Raw genomic sequence first — 22,086 nt, 5'->3', positions numbered from 1 at the left:
GACCATGTTTTGTTCCATTTATACTATGTGAACAAAACAATTATTAACAATAATCTGTCTAAGGTATTTTAAAAGCCCATTTCTCAGGGCTATGACAATTAACTACAAGTACTACTGAGCAATGATGAGATACTTAAAAGTTGAATATATGAATGATAGGTGGAAGCTAAGCATCTTCAATTAGATACTCCAAAATGCTTCTCAAAATGAAAGAAACTTCCCACATGAAAAGGCATTTTTATTCAGAGGAGAGGTACAGCATACAAAGAAATGCTGTGTTCTTAAATAAAATTAAAAAACTATCATGTAAGAAGGGAAAAAAAAGTACTATATCCAAAGAAGAGTATACTAACAATTTTACTGTCACAACATGGACCCTGCTCTGGCATCCTCACTAATGGGAGAATGCTGAAAATACAGAAGTCCTCCTATCTCCCTTTCTGACCACTGCACTCCCCCAGGACCCCTGCTCCCCAGTAAATCCAAAACTTAAGGACCTGTTCAAGATCTGGAAAAATATACCTTTGAATGTGAGTATTAAGAAGCATGGCCATGTGCCTATGTATTCAAGAGACGGCTATAATTAGCATCTGCTAATTTTTTTTCCAGTGAAACAGTTTTCCATTGAAAATCCTGACTCAGTGGAATCTTACTTTGAAGCATGTCTCAAAACTCTGGACTGAAAAACAGACAAGCTGGTTGACCAGCTGAACTTCCTGCCAGACTACAGGAAATATTGTATATCTGACTTCATTCTGATTTGGAAATAGGGGAAGGATATCAGAAATAAAAAATTTATCAAAAATAGGTTGGCTCCAAGAGCTGTAGTGTAGTTACTTCTCAGGTAAACTCTGAGAAAGCACTTTCTTATACCAAATGATTGGTCACTGAAAAATACATTGTAGTATTACACGGATGTAAGGTTGCATGAGACATACATAATAAAAAAAAAAATTAACGTCTCCTAATAGACCAGGTTACTCAGAGCCCCATCTAACCTGGCCTTGTACTCTTCCAGGGATGGGGAGCATCCACATCTTCTCTGGGCATCCTATTCCAGTGCCTCACCATCCTCATATTAAAGAATTTCTGCCTAACAACCAATCTAAACTTACTCTTTTGTTTAAAACCATTCCCTCTTGTCCTATCACTACAGGCCCTTGTAAACAAACTAGGATAGTTACTTTTTTGCACAACTACTCTGGTGAATTCTCCATCATTCAAAGTCAGTTCTGCACGTCTTTCTGAAAATATGAGACAGTTAACTGGCTATCAGTTTGTTCGACAAAATATAGTGTTAAGTTTCCGGTTGTTCTAGGTAACGACATTATATACAGGCCTTCTATAAGCCCTATGTTCGTAAACATTTAGCTTTCTGCACCACCACTACTCCCAGTTTTATCAGGCAAGGTATCTGAATGCTCTAGATTTCAGGAAGCTTAAGTCTGGATCCTCAAGTCATCTCATTAGTATCCCAGTAACTGTCAGATTTCAGTCTGAATAAAGTTAAAGCTTTGAAAAAATTTGGATCTCAATTTTTCACTCTTATCCATCTTCTCTTTTCCCACTACCTTTAGCAAAGCTGCAACAGCCTCCTGGTTAGCATTTCGGACATCTTCTCCATTCACTGTCAAAATCTGGTCTCCTTGCATCAATCTGCCATCTGTATCTGCTATTCCTCCTTTGACGATGTCTGACACAAACACACCTGTATCATTTCTGCAAATACATACACAAATTTTACATTACAGTATTGTTTGATGGTCATGTTTATGGCTTGCTATTAGGAACACAATAAACATTGTCTCATTTTTCTGCTGAGTGACACTGGCTTAGCTCCTCTAGGGAAGACCGGTTAGCCTAAGCACAAAAATGAGATGTATGGCCTTCAAGCCCATATGATCTGAGCACCAGACCACAAAAGACACATGGTAAATAAGTTCCAGACACTGAATCTATAGGTACATTACATACCTTTTCCCAACAATACTCAGCCCAAGGCCTTTACCAGGCTTCTTCTGGAGCTCTATATTCAGCACATCATACATGTCTTCTTCCTTGTACTGGGCTTCATCTCTGTACACAGTCAGACGAACTTTTTGGGGTGTCTGTCGGAGGACATTAATGGCTTCATCATGTGTGGCATTCCTGAGGTCAATTCCATTCACCTGAAATGAAAGCGTACAATGGTAAATCAGGCAGCACCTTGCAGCAGACAAATACAAGAGGCTTAGCCAGCAATGAAAACAAAAGCAATCAAAGAAATCACCATACTTCTAGTATCTGATCGCCAGCCCACAGTCGTCCATCTTTAGATGCTGCTCCTTCTTCATATACTTCATGAATAATTATTGCTCCCTTTCAACAAAAACAACAAAATTGCATGTTGAAAGAACAGGCACCATTTTGAACCAAAAGTAACTGAAAATTGCTGCTATAATTCATCAATGACAATTCAGATGGAATGAAAGTCAGATGCATGATGAACAAATTACTGAAACATTTAAGAAGCTCATTTATACTTTCAATTTTAGAAAGGGCTTCTTATTTTTGTTTCTTCTTCATCTTTCTATAAATGCTATAGAAACAAATGACAAAAAAATCTCTTCTATCAGACTTTAATTTCATTACTGTTACTTCACTTGAGTGACACATATTTTTCCAACCAACCAGCAAAGTGTCTGCTCCTCCAACAATGCTCAGACCAAGACCAGTCCGCCCTTTGGAGATATCAATGGTTGTTTCACATCCAGGAATGATGGGACAAGTAGCTGGGTCAGAGGTTAACATGGCTGGAGTTGAAGACCTGCTTGTGTCTAAAACAACAATGAAACATCCTGGTTACAGTAACAGAGTTCAGTATTATGAAAGTGACTTTAAAACTTTTCATTTTTTGCATTTTTCAGTTTACTGACAGATGTACAGCAATAGCTGAACAGCTGATCTACAAATAATGATTCTGCCAATTCTCCCTCCTCCTCAGAGAAGTAACTATCCTGTAGTTTTTATGCCATCAAGTACATGGATTATAGTCTGGACAGCCAAAGTAGATATTGTACACAACATATTCTATTTAGGATAGAATTTAATTTAAGCATCTATATGATATGTGCATTACTTGAGTTACTATTAACTTAGAAGTGCGCTGCTTAACCGATAACAATCATCCATCAGAAACATCCTGACTTTCCACTCTGAAGGAGAAGAGACAAATGTAGCTACTCATAAATGGCAAGACAGTCTCAACCATCCTCTTTTTCCACAAAAACTGACATGACTTTTCTCCCTCATTTAAAGGAATGCCTTTCACTTAGTTCTAGACAACCATGACACCTGCTGTAGGTCTGATAGAGAAAAACCTTTCATCCTCCTGCCTCTACAACAGGAAGGCAAGAGGTAGGTCCTCAATATGGGACACAATGTTTTATTTATATAACTGTGTAATCAGAAAATGTGCAGTTTTCTCAGTGCCTACGAAAATGGAAAACTTACAAGCTGGGTCTTTGTTTTTATGTTACAACCCCAGAGAATACAGACACACAAGGGTAAGATTACTTTTCACTGCTTCTGGTTCTGGTGAGCTGGAAGTGGGGACAGCTGCCAGTGGTTGCATATTCCTCTTCTCTGCTGGGACAGTACTAGGAGGGGCTGGTGCTGTAGTCAGGTTATCTGTCTCTGCTGGGTTGATTGCAAGCCTCACCACAGATTTGGATGTCTTCAGGAGACTAATAAACTGAATGACAGAGAGAAAAACCTATGAAAATTGTCACTGGATTGTTCAGTTGCAAACCAAAAATAAAGCAGAATTAACAGTTCTGCAAACTGGGGGTACTAGGCACTATCCTGCAGGTTTTCTCATAAGGAACAAACATGAATATTTTTTCTAAGAAATCTTTTTCCATGAACTGCACCAGACAAAAATACTGCAGTCTTTTAATGGTTTCCCTAGACAAAATATTATACTGTATAGCAGTGATTTGAGAAACAGAAGCATTGCCTATTAATGCTGGGTGGAGACCAATTCTGATCTCACAGAAGTCAATGCCAAAATATCTAGTAAATGAAAGAAACGTGCAACTGTCATTCTGAAAGAAAAACCTGAAAATACTACCTGAACTATGGAAGGGAGGGAAGGACACCAGGTGTAATGCAAAATCTAGTTCAAAGAGATACTAAAAATCCTTCAAAATCAATTGCTATCTTACAGAAAAGACATCCTCTTGAGATTCAACATTTCAGCAGAGATATTTTCAGAAATTACTTACTCAATCTCTGTTCTTACAAAACTTACCTCCTTACAGGCAATTTCACTATCTCTTACTTATTTACTGCCTCAGAGATAGCACTACATCAAAGAGTAAGATTGATGCTCTTCTAATTGCCCTTTAACAAACAGAAAGTAATCCACTCATGGCTAAAGAATCACTTTTTTTGGTAGCAAGGCAGGTGCTAGAAGAAATGCCTCCTTGATTTACTACTGAATCCAAATTGAGTTTGCAGAGCTAGAAGCTAGAAATAAATCTTGTTATTTAGGAATGGAGATATTTTTCTCTAAAGGTTTCAAATCCTATGCTTGGAATATAATGAGGCTGTTACTACAGTCGGTTCCCTTGGATAAGCACAGTTTATTACTTGATTTACCACTGACAGAACTCACTAGTGTAAATTTACGCATATTAGTTTTACTGGTTCTAACACTTTTAAAGTGGACTAGCTATGCAGAGTCACTACTGAGCAATAGATCATGGCTTTTATCCCACTAACTAAGTGTTTCTCAGGCATCAGGTCTTAACCACAGGGAAAATAAAATCACATTCAAAGCAGATAGGAGGATTCATGTAGTGCATTAATGTAAAATAACAGTTGAGCTGTAAATTTAGGCTTTAGCTTATTTTGCAGTAGTTTCCTTACCCATTCACAGTACCTGCAGATCTTTGTTTTTTTAGCCAGCTTTGAAAATTAAGTATAGTCATGAGAACCTCACTAGTTTAAGACACAATCACCTCCTACATTAAGCAGTGTGCTTTCTGCAACATTCCTGACACTTCAGAAGCACCTTTTCTACAGGATATCCCACAACAATTTCATCATCCACTGCCAGAATCACATCTCCAACTTTGATACGTCCATCCTGGAAAAACATAAAATAAAAAAATATGAACTACTGATGCTACTCCAAAAAGAATTCTTCATTCCCTAATCAGATTTAAACGTTCTCACACCTTTGCTGCCGCACCATGATCTGTTAAGCTTTTAATAACTACTCCATTAGTTGTGTCTTCCTCACTAATGGCAATTCCAAAGCCTCCTTGATCCTGGGGCAAACAGAAAAATGCAAATGGTAAAGTACTGTGACATTAAAATGTTACAATACAATCCCTAAAGAACAGTGAAGCCTGCTGACATATCAAGTCTGGGATTTGACAATGCATCAATATTTTTGTTTTAAACTATTTCTGGAATAGATTCTGCCAACCTACAAACAGTACACTGACTACCAAAATAAACCTGAAACACCATTTCAAACCCACTTCTTTGAAACTTACAAGTATGATTCAGTTTTTACTTCAAACAATTAGGGCATTGATTCTACCTGAGGAACCATCAGTAGATGGTTATAAATAAGTTTGGCAAATAGAACAAGAGAATATACTTCTATAATACTTCTTCCAGAAACACAAAGCAATTGGCAAATCAAAACCTGTCCTGTGAGGAAATCTTTGGGGTCCAGTCCCAAACAGGAAGATCAGATCTCTAGAAATCTCTTTTCTGACTTCTAGTAATTAAGAGACTGTTTGCTGTAAGAGGGACAGCATTACAAAATTGAATGAATGAATAAAAATGTGATGAAAATTCAGTACATACCTTAGGAAGTTCCACATACTGAATGTTTTTACATGAACTCAAGTCAGAAAATGCACTCAGGTTTGCAACACTGATATCAATCTAAGGAAAAAAAGAAAATGCAACTGTAAGTGACTATATCCAATATTTTGCACACAGTTAAAGTGAATCTGCTCATTTTCTAATTTCACTTAAACTTCTAAAATGCTATTGATTGAAATATTAGACTTACTTCATAGTATAGAAGAATATAAAATGAAACAAAATTGCTCACAACTGTATTAAATTTTGCAACTTTACTAAAATGTCACTTGCTTTTCTATGGGTTTATTTCTCTTTCACTGTATTATTATTTTTACTGTATTACTGTGAGCAGACAGGTTCCTCCTCTATCCAGAACAATGTTAGTATATTGGTCAAATAAGAAAAACAAATATTTACTTTACCTCTTGGTGTTGAAGTGTCCCTGAAGTACACTGTGAAGCCTCTACTGACTTTGCAGGGCAAACAGCCATCTGATTTACTGCATCTTTGTTTCTGCAATATATTCAGTTAAATAATGCAGTAAGAAGGCAATAGTACCGCCCCATGTTTCTTAGGACAAGTTTAAGTCTGGTTCTTAATTTCTGGCACTCACAATACAAATATCAAAACTGAAAACTTCAGGACATATTTAACAAGTAGTAAGACTACTTTTGTGTTCAAAAGCACATCTATATTACCTAAATTAAAAATAACAAACACAGCGTAAAACTTGAGCACATTAAAAATTAAACCTTTTCAGCCAAACCTTTAACTACAACTTACCTGATAAAGATTACTTTAACTTTAGATGGTGCACATTTGATTATTGAAGAAGCATTCTGATGAGTCCTTCCATAAAGGATTTGGCCATTTATCTAGATAAGGAAAGGTAGCAATTATTTATCAAAATATTTTAATTCCTTACACTTAAATAATTTTTTAAGCCTTCTAAAAATCCATGTGAGTGACTAAAAAGCAACTGTATAAATAAAAAGAGAGTTATGTCCTACTTTCACTCTCTTCCAGTAAAAATGTTCACTATAGTTTGACTTCAGACTAACACTGTCACAGTGCTAAAAATGTCATTCTTTGAGTTGCATTGGGTTGTCTTGGCACATCATCTATTTTCACTTGCCATTGATCACTTCATGACTGATGAGGTAACCAAGCAGGGCCACAGGAAATTCTAACCATAACAAAGAAATGAATTGCTTATATCCAGCAATGAGATTGCTATTATTTATTGAATCTCTGGCACTTCAAATCCCTCAGCCAGGCACTTTATACACAGAAGTATGAACATGGGCATGTTTAGTGGAGTTTTAGACTAGATTTGATGAGGAAGAGGGAAAGGGGCTGTACTTCTGCATGTCAGAGTGGAACCAGGAAACACCAACACTTTACAAAGCAGCAGGGAGACAACTGTAAATTGACCCTAATGAGCTAAGGAGACATCCTCTCAAAAGGTGAAGAGGTTGATAATCCATCATGTGCCTCTACGCCTACACAGGCAACATGGGTAACAAACAAGAGGAAATGGAAACCAGTTCCTTGACTGCACCAGAATGGTGCAATTCAAAGTCTATAATCTAGCTTCTCCCATAGAAACTTGGTGGGATTAATCACACAACTGGAACATTTCAATCAAGGGCTACAACCCTCCCAGAAGACAGAAGCTGGGAAGAAGGGGCAGATGTACTGTGCTATGTGTTAAGGCATTGATAGATTGTGAAGAGCTGCTTCTGAGAAATGGCCACAAACAGCTCAATAGCCTGTGGATAAAAATGTAGGACAGTATCAGTGACAGACACCTTCTGGCTGGGGTCCACCAGGTGGACCATCAGGTGCTCGCCTGATCATGGTGAGCCTGTTGACAAAACTTCTTGCTTCAGATACAGAAATCATTGTGCTCGCAGGCTCTCGTCCTGATAGGGGATTTCAACCACCTGCATGTCTGCTGGGAAGTGATACAGCTGACTGCAGGCAACCTAGAAGACTCCTGGAGTGTACTGAGGACAACTTCCTGGTCCCAGTATTCAACAAACCAACCACAGAACACTGTTATTACTGGACCCAGTGCTCACCACTGCAGACGAGCATTAGAAAGATTGAGACTGGAGGCAGCCTCAGGTATAGTGACCATGCCCTAGTTAAAGGTCTCAAGAAACAAGGGTTTGAAAAAGAGCAGTCAGAAGTGACCCTGATCTATAGAATAATGGACTGTTAAAAGAATTAGTGGATTAGTAGATTCTCTCAGAAACTGTCCTTAGGGACAGAGGACCTCACCAGTGCTGGTAGCTTTTTGAGGATACTCCATCCCATGTGTAAGGAATCAAGTTAGGCAAGCTGGAAACCAGCATGGCTAAACAAGGATCCTCTCCTCAAACTGAGGAATAAGAAAAAAATGCATAGCCATTGGAACTAGGGACAGATGAGCTGGGAAAAGCACACAGATATGATTTAGTTGTTTTACATTTAGGAATAATAAGGCACAGAAGAAAGGGACTTTGGCAAGGAATGCAAAGAGTTATCAGAAGGGGGTCTATAAGGGGTCAGAAAAAAAGGCCAAGGAGAGTGTACCTCCCTGGCAAACAAGAATGGACAGCTGGTGGCAATGGGTATGGAGAAAGGTGAGTAACTCAAAAAATCCTTCACCTCAGTCTTCAATAACAGTCTGGCTTCTCACATTTCTCCAGTTACTGAACCTCTAGGTGAGGGCTGGGAGAAGCAGTCTCTCCCACTGTAAGCAAATAGCAAGTTTGAGACCACTTGATGAAACTGGTGAATAGGCACAAGTCAATGGGGTTTGATGATCTGGAATCCAGGTTCCTGAGGCAACTGGCTGATGCAGTTGCCACGGCACTCTGCATCCTACTTAAGAAGTCACAGAGGTCAGATAAAGTCCCCAGTGACTGGAAAAAATAAAACATCTCTCTCATTTATTGAAAGTGGAGATAGGAAGACCTAGGAAACCACAGACCATTGAGCCTCATCTCTCTGCCTGGGAACATCATGAAGCAGATCTTCATGGAAGCAATGTTAAGGCACATAAAAGACAAGGAGGTAATCTGAGACAGCCAGCACAAGCCAGCACAATGGCATCTACTTAAGCCTCTGTAAGGCCTTAGAAAAAGTTCCACACAATGTCCTTATCTTCAAATTAGAGAGAGACAGATTTGAAGAGTGGACTGTGTGGTGGATAAGGAACGGGCTGGATGGAGGCAGCCATAGAGTTGTGATCAATGACTTTGTGTCCAGTCAGTGTTCTGTCCTGGGATCGGGGCTCTTTAATATCTTTATGAATTAAACAAACGAAGAAATCAAGTACACCCCCAGCAGATTTGCAGATGACACAAAGATAAGTGGTGTAGTTGACACAACATCTTTATGATGGGAAGCCATCTGGAGAGACCTGTGAAAATTTGTCAAGTGGGCCTGTGGGAATCTCATGTAACAAGTTCAGTTACAAGGTCCTGCACCTGGCTGGGGCAATCCAAGACAAGAGTATGGACTGGGAACAGAAGTCATTGAGAGCAGCCCTATAGAGAAGGATTTTGGGATTCTTGAGAATGAAAATCTGGACATGAGCCAACACTCTAGGCTTACAGCCCAGAAGGCCAACAACATCCCGGGCTGCATCCAAAGAGATGTGACCACAAGATCAAGGGCGGGGACTCTCCCCCTCTACTCTGCCCACGTGACACCCTACCTCAAGTATTGCATCGAGTTATTGAGTTCTCAGTACAAGAAAGATGTGGATCTGTCAGAGCAGCTGCACAGGAAGGCCATGAATATGATCAGAGGGCTGGAGCACCTCTCCTGTGAAGACAGGCTGAGAGAATTGTGGTTGTTTGACCTGGACATGAGAAAGCTCTGGGGAGACTTCATTGCAGCTGTCCAGAATTTAAAGGGGGCTTACAAAAAAAAAGAGTAACTTTTTAATGGAGTGATAGGGATATATGACAAGGGGCAATGGTTTTAAATTGAAAGAAGAAAGTTTTAAATCAGATGTCAGGAAAAGGCTCTCTACCCAGGGGATAGTGAGTCACTGGAACAGGCTGCTCAGGGAAGCTGTGGATGCTCCATCCCTGAAAGTATTCAAGGCTGGACTGAATGGGACCTGAGCAATTTGATCTGGTGCTTGGCAATCCAGGCCATTGAGGAGGACTTGCAAGTAGACAATCCTTAAGGTCCCTTCCAACTCAAGCCACCCTATGACTCCACACTTACTATTTGAAGATGTAACCTGGCAATCTGTTTTCCATTTGTCAGAGCAGACTAGTCACTATAATACCTTGAAGCACCTATGATTCAGATAGGAGAGGAACTTTCAGTGTGAATTTGCAGACTAAGGCAAATATTTGCTCATATTTTATTAGTTACACTTTTTCTTGAAAATGGAAAACTGTGGTGCTGAAGTTAACTCAAGAAAAGATAAATGATTGAAAAAGGACAATTTGGACCTACATGAAGGGCAAGTAATAAAATGCACACAAGTAGCACTAACAGAAGCAGAGATACAGCCAAGCAACAGATGCAAGCACTGTACTGAGGGCTGAGCATAACACCAACTTCCTATGCAAGATGTGTGCACCAGGCACAGTCACAGTGATACTGAGCCATGTCATTTACACTGGAGTTGACAACCCAAATGCAGCACTCCCTGTGGTGTTTGCCACAGCCTTGTGAAAAAGACATGGTCAGGCTGCCAAGTCAGGGGATGGGACATGGCCCTCAATAGCTGATGGACAGCTGCTTGGGAATATAGGGAGCAAACTCCAATGTCTCTTCTCAGAAGATGTTGAGGAAATTTCTTAGCCCGAGTCTGACAAGTTTACATTGTGGCCAGTAAGCAAGAAATCACAAGACTTCTTGAATAGATTCAGACAGATGCGTTTCAACATATTTTCAGAATATTCAACATCAGGATTTTAAAACAGATGTTTCAAGTGAACTGTCTCACAATACTGGAGTCTGCAACAAAGTTTCCCCCCAAGACTTGGTCCACAGTGGTGCCACAAATCCCTTAATTTCTTTCTTAGTCTGCAAGTTCTAGCCTATATAATTTACTCAATCTCCCCCTCAAGCTTTGCTCAGATTCACCATTCCTGCTCTATACCACTTCCCCAGTACATCCTCAAACATCTCCACATTTAGCTCTGAAGTTAAACAAAGTGTTTCTGTGAGGGTAATGTTACCTATTGCTATCAGAAAGAATGGGAAAATCTATGGTAGGGAATACATCTCCAAGTATCATCAACTGGGCTGTGGGAATATAGAAACCTAAGTTATGCTCACATGTACTGAAATGTTAGTTGCATGTTTAGTGGTTCAGTCACTCCACTCCACCAGAAAACAGCTCCCAAACACATCATGAATTAGAAGTCCATAATAAAAATAGATCTGCTCCTGTTTCCCCAACTTAATTTCCACATTCTTACACAATAGAAAAATATTCTGCTATTATCACACTTTTAATAAGTAATAAGAGAAGTAATTAGAAAGTCTGGAGTACTCCACAGATGGATGGACTGGAGGACTTCAGTATTTTTCACAATCTGCAATTCACTGTCATTCCATACATCTCAGTGACCTAGAAACTGCTCTAATCACACATTTCTATTCAACATGCCTTCATTCAGAATTGCAAAATCTTCTGAGTTGGAAGGGACCCACGAGGATCATTGAGTCCAACTCTTAAGTGAATGGTGCATACAGGAATCTAACCCACAACTTGGTGCTGTTATAACCATGAAAAAAAATGCTACACCTATTTGGCATACATCAGAAGGAAAATCTGATAGCATAGTGATATGAATTTGGATAAATCTGGGATTTCAAAGTCCACTGAAAAACATATATATTTCAGCAAGAATCTGGCATTTGAAGTCAGTACATTTGGGCTTCAGTATAAATTGCAAAAACTCACCTCTAGCAACTCATCTGCAATCTGTAATCTGCCATCTTTTCCAGCTGCTCCATTTGGATCAATTCCCACTATAAAGACACTCATCCTGGATCGGTCTTTGTTACCAGCAAGACTAAGTCCCAGACCTGTCTTTCCTTTTTCCAGCTCAATCATGTGTAGCTCCCCTGGTAGATTTCCATAGCGTTGCATGATCTTTTCTAAATGTAAAAGTGTGAGCAGCAGAGGTTGGATTTACATTAGAAAGTTTCACAAGTCACCTAGAGAGTCAAGATCAGTGCTCAGTGGGCAGATTCTGACAGAAGAAGCCCAAAATGGATGATTAAATTTTCAGTGTAAACCATACCTTCTTTTAACTGAGACTTAGGTGATTTATAATAATATTTCTAGCTTCTTGTTTTCCTTGTAAATTCAGAAAACTTTATAACTTTTCTTAAAAAAGAATTCATACACAAAATAAGAAACTTTCTCCCCAGTAACACCTTCATGTAGCAGATACTATTACACTGATCACTGCCAACAGCTACCTGGAGTACACTGAAATTCTTTAAGTAGTTCCACGTTAAATTTGGACCATGGAGAAAAAAAAAAACAGATTGCAATGCAATGAAGAAAAAGAAATTAGTTTTATATTTTACTATGTGCATCTGACCAAGTCTGACTAAAGCACAACCTTAGCTCCCAAACCATGACACACATGAGAAAGAAGCAGCTCAAACTGGCTGCCCCCACACCTGTACCTTATATAGTGCAGTTTTTAACACTGAATACTTCAAATATTATCACAGGAAAAACTTACTCCAGCTGTAACCAAACTCATCCTCCTTTTCCACATCTTCTGGGACTCTGATAGAAGATGACTGTGCAACATCACAGCACACTCCTGAAAATGCTGAAGGAGGGGGCAGAGGCAAGTTACAAGGCGAAGTCTTTTCTGGTTCTGTATCAGACTGACCAAATGCCTGCGGAGAATAAGAAAAATCAAGTGGCTGAGAAGATGCAGGCTCTCTGTAGGGCAAACTAGTATACAAAAATGTCAAAATGGCAATGTCTATAGCTTCAAGTTTCAATACCAAGCAGCCGAAACTCTAAATTAATAACAGTGCACAGAAAGACTGAGAGATCAAAGACAGAAACAAACACCAGGCAAGGTAAGAAAAAACATCACTCCAAAATGTATCTGGAAGCAAACAACTCACAGTAAAAGCCCAATTCAGTAAAGTTTTATGTGCCACTTTATGTTTCAGAAAAAGCTTTCTATGAAGACTCAAGTGCTTTTAAGGCCAGATTTGTGAAAGACTTATAACCAATTTTATTTTTAAAAGTCATCACATATAATTTCCTTCCACCATATGCTTAGGAAGCCAAATACAAGGAAAGAGAAAGTAAACAAAAAATTGGGAAGTTTCAAAAATACCCACAGGAAAAAAAAACAACTGGCATATTAACTGAAAGTGTAGTTAAAAATCAAAATTAAACAGATTATAACTGAAGAAATCCATAATGACTGGTTTCAGTCTCATTTACTAGTTTCCTATAAGCTGCACAGAGAAGATCGAATAAAGGAGGATACAGGTTAAATCACAAGAGTCAAATACTTTTGGTAAAGTACAAAAAGTTAAGAGGTATAAATGCATGACTTCTGCAGTATAATGGTTAAATGCCCAAATCCACAGCCTTGCAAGCTTCCATTCACGACAGTTTCCTTGAGGAATATGGACTCAGATAAGGGATTTCCCTATGTGAAATTTGTATAATTTTGCCTTGCTTAGAGTGAACATGTAAGCCAGAGACTTCTCTCTGAATATCATCATTCTTTAGCTGGTGCATGCCCAAGAGACCTAGATACTTGGAAGATCAGTTACTGATGTAAACAATAAGAATTTTAAATGAAAACCAAGTATTTTTCCAACACTCAAGTTTTCAGGTGTGTTGCCCTAGTTTCTTAACTTTACTCTCATCATTTCAGCTCTCACTACCTCCATCAGAAAGTCTGAACACAGTACTTCAGATGGTGTCTTTTGGTGCCAAAATCATTCACGTAATAACTCTTCATCAGAGGCAACAGTGAATAACAACATACACCTCAGAAGACTTTATCAGCTTTCAAATTGAAGGTGTTGAGAAACCTAGGAAGTTACCAGTTTAGTAATTTTGAAATTTAAGAAAGAATTAAGAATTAAGAATTCCCATGTCTAAACAAAAATTACTTATCTTCCCTCTGTTACTCCAAAGGTGTAAAGATAATGCAAATGCCCTATTTCAGTTCTCTCATTCTGCTTCTGCTTGAGAAAGATTTTCCTTTAATTTAGGAACTTGTTCTAGGAATTTAACTAAGAAGTCAATAAATGTCAAAGGTGTGGGAAGTGACATCCAGGCCAGTAATTTTTATAAAAAATGCATACAAGTGTTATGTAATTTTTTGTATCATTAGTCACATTGCACCATGCTTCAAACCTAAGACAATGTCATACTCCTAATATGATGCCTAACATCCCTAAATTAAAGCAACGAAATTCTAGCAAAGACATTGTCACCTATAAGAATCAGAGAAAAGCAGAAACACTACCTAGTAATATTAAAAGTTATTTTTCCCAATGGAAAATTCATGTGTCTGCAAAAAGAGAAGTTGGTAATACACCTCCACATTGAGGAGGGACAAAAGGGAGAGAAGCTCTAGAAACACTCTTTTGCCAGAGTACTCCCTAGATTTTTACTAAAGCTAAATAATAGCCTGGAAAAATGAGGAAATACAGTGTTATGGTGGATTCACCCTGGCTGGAAGCCAGGTGCCTATCAAAGCTGTTCTATCACCCCCTTCTTCAGCTGGACAGGGACGAAAAAATATGAAAAAAGGTCAACCCATAGTCTCCCCAGCTACCATTATCTTGAGACACAAATCCAATCCAAGTGTGAGATCAAACCAGATCAGCAAAGCTTTGTTTTTATGTTTTAAAACCAAAATTAACATATAACTTTAGAGGTACTCTTTGTAAGTGACAGTGTCCAAGAACAGCAAAATTTAAAGAAAACATGACAAAAAAAAGGAACAAAATATTGGTGTAAAGGACCTCTGGAAGATTTGTAAGGTGTGGATGTAGGGCTACATCCTGACAGATTAGTACTTAATAACAACTGCAGCCACCACAATATGACTGACAAAAAAATGCATCTTTTTGTACCATTGTGAACATATAACAACATAACATAATCTGAACATTTCTGAAGATGAAGGAAATGCTGAAATGAAAGTGAAAGCAAGTCTCCTTTGTAGGAAGGCAAAAACTGTACTACAAAGCCGCTTGAGGGGAGGGGAACACGTTCTGCCCGCAGAACTCAGCCCGACACATTTGAACAATCAGAAGCAGAAGCCAGTCCCCACAGTCTACACACACATAAGACTTTTGCTCCCTGAATCGGGCAACGCACAAAAAACCTAAAAGGCTTTAACTCATGAAATACTTTCAGTGTGCCACACCACAGTATTTCATTTAAAATGCAAAGCATCCAACAGTTGCTGAACTGTCAGAGGGTCACTCCGATCACAGCCAAGCAAATACGGAAAATGGCAGCAAGTCTGGAACTTGAAAAAATGAAGGCACAGGCAGAAGAAGAAGAAGAAGCAGTACTCCAGAAGTTATCACAGGCCATGTACAAATGTACAGCACACATAGGTAGGACCAGCTGACAGGAATTAAGACAAACCTTGAATGGTGTGGGAGCAAAAGGGTTAGTTGGGGAACAACGGAAGGTAACCCTAATTGGATTCGATACCTCCTACAGTAACAAAAAACAGCAATCCACATGTTATAGCACCTTTGACAATAGACAGTACTATTAACCAATAACTAATTTTCAATTACGGATTCATTTTACTAACCGCAGCAACTTTATTAACCTGATTTATAAATGGAAAAAAGTATTTAAGGGCTTCCTAAGGAGCCTGATTCATCAAAAGTTTCTCAGTATACATGAACCTGAGTTCAGAAAAGGAGAGAGATGACAAAAGGTCATTCTTATATCAATGCTATAAAAGAAATTATGCATAAACTACAGGATTACCAGGTTTTCTTTTAAAATGCATGCAATTTTTTCAGAAATACTTTTGAAAATATAGGAAACATAACTCATCATTTATGTTACATGTCTACTCCCTTTCCTCAGAACTGTAACAAAGACAAAAAGAAAGACAAAAAGAGATTTCAAAACACACATGCAATTATACACCACATATCATATTGTGTTTGTTGCACATTCAGTATTTTCAACAACATGGGAAAATAGACAAAGGGCACAATCACTTCCAAGATGTAAAACCAGCTAGAAATTACTTTATTAAATCAAAAAATGCATGCGTATTAGGATAAGGTTTTTTTGTTAGAGGTTAACGCTGTTCCCATTGTGAACAACATGCAGTAAGTAACACTAGCCACAAAAAAGCCTTTTTTTGTATTTCCAAAGATGTCAGCATCCTATTCATGGTGCATTAAAAGAATTTTCAAGAAGCAGAGGGAAAGATATTTTCATGAAGCATCATACAAAAAAACCCTGTCAAAACCCTGTCAGTCTGGTGCTTTTTTTTTTTTTTTATGCAAAAATAAAAGAGAGATATCAAAGCTGGAAAGTCAACCACAAAAAAAAAAAAAGAAGTATATAGCAGCAAAACACCTTACACTGATGAGAGAGTCACACTTAGTTGGTATTTCAACATATACCTTAGGGACTGATCTTATAACTGAAAATTTACTCCTTTGGTAGCTCTAAATAGATCAGATTTAGCGGTTATGATTAATGGAGCTGGCATTTTTTTAACTTCTCCGTAACTTTTCTATGTATAAGCATGTCTATGTCTTTTAAATTCACTACATAGAGTTCTCAAGCTCATCAGCATAGCACATAACCCAAAGTGGTGTAGAAGAATTTAAACATAGAGAGACAGCAATGGGAAGGAAGCACATGTAGGATGTTTGCCGAGAGAAAAGATAATTGTGTCATCATCCAACCTTAGTAGTGTTGAACTGAGAAGAATCAGCAAATGGGTTAGTGCTGCTGAAGACAACTGGCTTACTGAAAACACTGTTCTGCGGGAAAGGCAGGGAAGGGTTCTAAAAGGAAAGCATAATAGAAACTAAGCAAAAAAAAAGTTTTAAATGAACCCTTTTCACTCATGAACCAAAACATGCACATTTAGTTGTATGGGCTAACCAAACATTCTACATTCCACATTCTACACTTGCAACAGATATGTGAAACTGGATAAAACTGTATTTGCCCTGTGTTTCTGATGCTCTTTCAGCAGAGAGGAAAAGCACCAATCCTCACACTTGTTCTAGACCATGAAGTACATCAAGTGCAGAATTACACAGCATTTATGTGCTTTGATATTCAAACAATTTTTCCCAAACAACTCAGCATATGGGACACCCTTACACATTAATTAATTGAAGAAATTGTGTACTTCTGGATTAGAATGAACACAATTATCTGCAGTAACACAGTAAGTTTAGTTTCATTTTGAAAAACAGATATCCTCATAATTTGATTTAACTTCTGCTGCAATACACTCACTATTTATTTGTAAAAGAGAGGGCTTAGTAATATTAGGCATCTCTAAGCAGATTTCATATCTAATATAATAATATCTAACATCTAACTTTTGCATAGCACTTTGTGTATGTGCATATGCATGAGTAACTGCCTGAATTTATAGTTTATTAAATACTCTGGTCTTCCCCCAGAGTAAGATACTTTCTCATTATCATTTAACAGAAAAAGAGTTTACACATCTAGACTGAATAAAAGGATGTAAGTTGACCATTTATATTCACTATGCAGTTTTTTTTACTATATTCTACTTTGAGATCAGAATCTTCTTAATAAGGAGGAAACAACTCTGATTTCAAATAGTATGTTGGAAATATACTGTGTATAGTTAGAAGACTATATATCTATACTATGCATACTTAGAAGTAATTTCTACACTGGGTGTATCCATCCTGCAATTACCTGTAAGTCTTAGGGCAGTAAGTTTAACACTGCTAGAAAATAGTAGGGACAGGAATATGAAAACCTTCCAGGATCATTTATATCAAGAGTAATTTAATCCAAAGGCATGGTGCTGTTAAAAAAATTTCTTAAAGTATTTGTTTTTTAAATGCTCCTGAAAATAGCAAATACATCACTTAACATTTATTTTCAAATACCATTTGCAAAAAAGTAATTCCATTTGGTAATGACCACAAATGTCTTGGCTCTACTGTATCTTCAGCAGTGACAAAGTAATGCCATTAATGACCAAGGTTTGTTGACTGTCAAGTCATTCAAAGTCAACAGGCTGTTTCCCTAGAATACAAGATCTTCTGCATATGTGATTCACATTTGATTTTGAATATTACAAAGAAAGGTTTGCAAAAAAATAAATTGTAACTAACTGTAATCATCCTATTACACTTTAACAATTACATGTCGTCTGAATAGAATTTTAAAACGAATCTTGTTTAAATTTTAGGCAACTGAAATAAGCATCACAAACACTTCATATGTCAACAGTAAAATCCTAGTAAAACAGGAAACAAAAGTTCAGCTACAGTCATTCAAAATCTTGCCTTTTTTATTTTGTCATGATTGTATAGCTCCTAAAATACTAGCCCCAATATTAATCCATGCAACAGTATTGTATTAATATGGACTGACTACCACAATAAAATATGGAGCATTTGAATTTGTCTGAACAGTTCAGTTTAGCATACTTTTTGTGCAGTCTAGGACAAGAAGAGCAAACGCAAAAATAAAGGGAATTCTTTCCCTAACTGGTTTTTAAAATTTGAATCAAATCCCAAAGTAACAGGATTTTTTTCTTTCTGTTTTTTTCCTTTTTTTCAACTAACTTCCATTCAGAATTTTATCAAAGTGTCCAAGATGCTAAGTTATCAGAAACTAGCTAGCATTTCATACAGCATAATGCTGTAACACTACTATAATCACAGTATATAACAGACAGTATAATACACAAAGACGTTCTTACTCAGAAATACACAGAAGGGTATTAGTATGAAACATAGACTTGACGGGTAACCCTATTATCTAAACTATCACTATCTTTTCACAGACCACTTGTATTATTCAAGCTACTCTGGAGTACTCACAGGCTCTCTTTTAACTACTAAACCTGCATGAAAAAACAAAAGGGAATAAATGGACTCATTAGCTAAATGTCACTTAAAACTGACTGCTTGGTTAAATCATAGTGCTACCATAATAATTATAGCTTGTGTGTGCAGGCAGCTAGCTACTTGTGTGACTGAAATGAAAGCAGGAAATTCCCTTGTAAGATATTATTAAGTACAAATGCAAGTTTCAAAAGATGAAAACAATAAACATAATGCCATTTATGAAGATGACAACATAATGTATGGGTACAGGAAGAGCATTTGCAATGTTTCTGCTTACAGAGAAACAAGAGTTTGTTAGTACAGTCAAGAAATAACCAACAAGCTTAATTTGAAATAGAAAATAAAGAACTACAATCAAAAATAGCACAGGGACATTCTCTAAATAAAAGTAATGATAAAGTAATAGCATTGTTTCCATCTCAAATGGGCCTACACATTCAGTAGCAGCAATTCTGTTCACATCACAGCAAATGCAAAAGCGTTATTTTAGTAGTTTGAGTGTCAATAATCAACATTCATGCAACTTTACCTTAGATGACTGACGATAAAATGGGTTAGTAGTTTTCTGCCCACAGGGAGCAGAAGCTGAAGAAGGGCTATAAAGAGACTCTGGCTGGGGAACAAGAGTTATGAGACAGCTAGTAAATAAACATGCAGCTTACACAAACTCTACAATGAGGAAGTTTAGTTTCTAGTGATGCAAGCAACTTATATTAAAGCTCAGTAGTTTTTGTCTGCAATGTCCATGCAACTTAGTGTCAGAAAACTTCCGTGTACTTCTAAGTCCTTTCATTAATGTCCATAGAATTTTTTAACAGGTGCTGTATTTCTGCATGCGCTCCTCAGACACGCTGTCAATCTCTAACAGATGGTTTTAGTTAGACTCCTACTCTGCCCCCCAACAAATTATCTTTCTTGAGGCTTTTCAAAATAGTTTGAGGACGGCGTGCTGGAGGGTATCTCCAAATCCAAATCGATTTCATTCTAAATGGAAATAATACTTAAATCAAATCTTTGTTCCTAAAATAGTTGAGATGGCACTTTCAGGATTAAATATCCCATTCCCAAATACCACCATCTTGAACATTTGCTTCATCTATTACTATATATTACATCTCTTTTTACATTCTTTATGCTTACCCTTGGTCTGCTTATAATGCTCTGTACCATAAAGACTACAGGATTGCCTGCCTTCCGTATGGCTTCCACAGCTTGTTCATGGCTGGCATCTCTGAGGTCAATTCCATCCACCTGTAATTGGAAGGCCTCATCTTAACATTGCAAGAAGCTACAAAAGTCATGAGTCAGTTCTGAGTTTTGGTTAGGAAACTTTGACTAAAATCTAACCCCAAAACTCTATTTCTAGTGGATCTTTCTACTGCCTCAAACACAGGTTTGATATTTCCAAGAGCACTGATAGGACATTAAATAAATATTCCCTTTTTCCTCTGTTTTAAAAACAGGTTTTTCAACATTTTACTTCAGACTCCTTAAGTCTTCCCTTAAGCAGTGTAACAGAAGAGATATGATAATATAAAGACAGTAGTAGTGTTTACCAAATACTGCTTCCTGTAAATCCCACCTTAAGAAAAACCTATTACCCAGGACTTTATGAGATTTATAAACTGAAACATGTTAGGTGCTGGAGAGTCTTTCATGATGGGATATTATGCCAGTAAAGTGCATTTCTTTCTCTTGGTTGTTTGGTTTTTTTCTGTTTGTTTTTTTTTTTAAAAGCCAGGTAAGATCAATTTTAGCACTAGACACTTTCTTCAGAAGTTAAATTTTTAGGTCAGAACTGAAAACCTTTCTACCTACTGGAGGAATGCCTTTACACAAGATGCCTAAAGATAAATTTGTGGCTAGGTGGTTTTTACCATGTCTATATATGTATGGATGTATAAAACAATTTGTCCTGTTATCCAGGTAAGAACAATGTTAAGGTAAGGTTAGTACTGGTAAAGTATTGTCACAATGACCACAATAAAGCTAGAAGCTAACACAGAAAGGTTATTTGTTAGTGGCAATTCTAGCACACAAACTTATATGATGAGGATTACCCCTTCAACTTTTTAATTGTCTAACTCTTAATCATCCAATGCAAATAAGAGAACACAAAAACAATCTGAGAGAAATTCTAAACCTATGAGGAACTGGACAAGAACAGTAACACCCTTCAACTTTCCATGTCTGAAAAACTGTATGCACTACCGAGATGGAAGTTTACATACGCCGCAACTTGAGGAACTGAAACCCTCCACTCAGTAGCAGTCACATTGACACAACATTTTGATTTCACTCACCTATTCCAGCTTCTGCAAGCATCACTGTTAGAGACAACTGCACTCATAAAACTCCAGTCATTAAGGTGAAATGAACGTTTTTAACTTTGTGGCCTTCAAGCTCCCAACTTATACACTGCAACCTGTTCCATCCTGTTACAGAAAGTGCTACATATATATATATATATATATATATATATATATATATATACACACCTATGTATTTAATATATATATATAAGATATTATTTCAAGATCCTCAATATTGATCTTGTAGCAAACAGCAAACTGCAGTTTCAGTACCACCATGTAAGTCAAGCCCAGTCTGAGCCAGAATCACCAGCTCCATCACTCTGCTTCTTACTGGTGGATAGTCAGCCAAGGACATCCAGCAGGATTAAATTAAGGCAGTTCTATTAGCCTGACAGTGGAGACAGGGCAATGTCTGACACTGATACCAGGAAAAATCTATTTCCTTATCTTTATTCTTCAATATCTTTAAGTGAGAAAGCAGAAGTGGCTGCATAAGTACAGGACTAGCTAAGCAGAAGAGAAATGATGATAAATCCCGCCCTGCAATACCACATTACATTACACTCAGGCATGGGCAAAATGTTCTTAATGTATCAAGTATCAAACACAGAATTCTTCATGAGTAAATTAATGTGCCTCCCTTAACTCCTGCACAAGATGCATAAAAATAATGTGAATCAATTAAGATTTAAGATGGAAATAATCTTGGCATTAATTTGCATGGTTTGCACTGGCTGTTTCTATTGCTACCCAGTATGCAAAGGTGAAAAATCTTTTTTCAACAAACTTAAGCTTTTTCCTACAC

General features: G+C 37.5%; 1 protein-coding gene across 15 annotated transcripts in view; it reads right to left on the bottom strand.

Annotated features, from left to right (window-relative positions):
- MPDZ (multiple PDZ domain crumbs cell polarity complex component) overlaps positions 1–22,086 on the bottom strand; it is a 101,505-nt gene that overhangs the window by 10,276 nt on the left and 69,143 nt on the right. For 7 of the 15 annotated variants that reach the window (XM_088054058.1, XM_088054059.1, XM_088054060.1 and 4 more), the window contains 15 exons: positions 20,107–20,217; positions 19,496–19,579; positions 16,798–16,899; positions 12,594–12,756; positions 11,798–11,994; positions 6,652–6,743; positions 6,291–6,381; positions 5,866–5,946; positions 5,223–5,315; positions 5,057–5,131; positions 3,556–3,733; positions 2,671–2,816; positions 2,275–2,358; positions 1,975–2,168; positions 1,572–1,719 (listed from right to left, as the gene is read on the bottom strand). In XM_088054058.1, the coding sequence (XP_087910184.1) occupies positions 1,572–1,719; positions 1,975–2,168; positions 2,275–2,358; positions 2,671–2,816; positions 3,556–3,733; positions 5,057–5,131; positions 5,223–5,315; positions 5,866–5,946; positions 6,291–6,381; positions 6,652–6,743; positions 11,798–11,994; positions 12,594–12,756; positions 16,798–16,899; positions 19,496–19,579; positions 20,107–20,217 (1,839 nt within the window). The remainder of the gene's footprint in view (positions 1–1,571; positions 1,720–1,974; positions 2,169–2,274; positions 2,359–2,670; positions 2,817–3,555; positions 3,734–5,056; positions 5,132–5,222; positions 5,316–5,865; positions 5,947–6,290; positions 6,382–6,651; positions 6,744–11,797; positions 11,995–12,593; positions 12,757–16,797; positions 16,900–19,495; positions 19,580–20,106; positions 20,218–22,086) is intronic. The other 8 variants (XM_088054063.1, XM_088054062.1, XM_088054066.1 and 5 more) reach the window with 3 other exon arrangements.

The sequence above is a fragment of the Pseudopodoces humilis genome, chromosome 4 (genome assembly GCF_049639895.1).
Source record: "Pseudopodoces humilis isolate 2021_Gansu_Grassland_sample_001 chromosome 4, ASM4963989v1, whole genome shotgun sequence".
In the NCBI taxonomy this organism is placed as follows: Eukaryota; Metazoa; Chordata; class Aves; order Passeriformes; family Paridae; genus Pseudopodoces; species Pseudopodoces humilis.
This window is presented reverse-complemented; position numbering and strand designations above follow the sequence as displayed.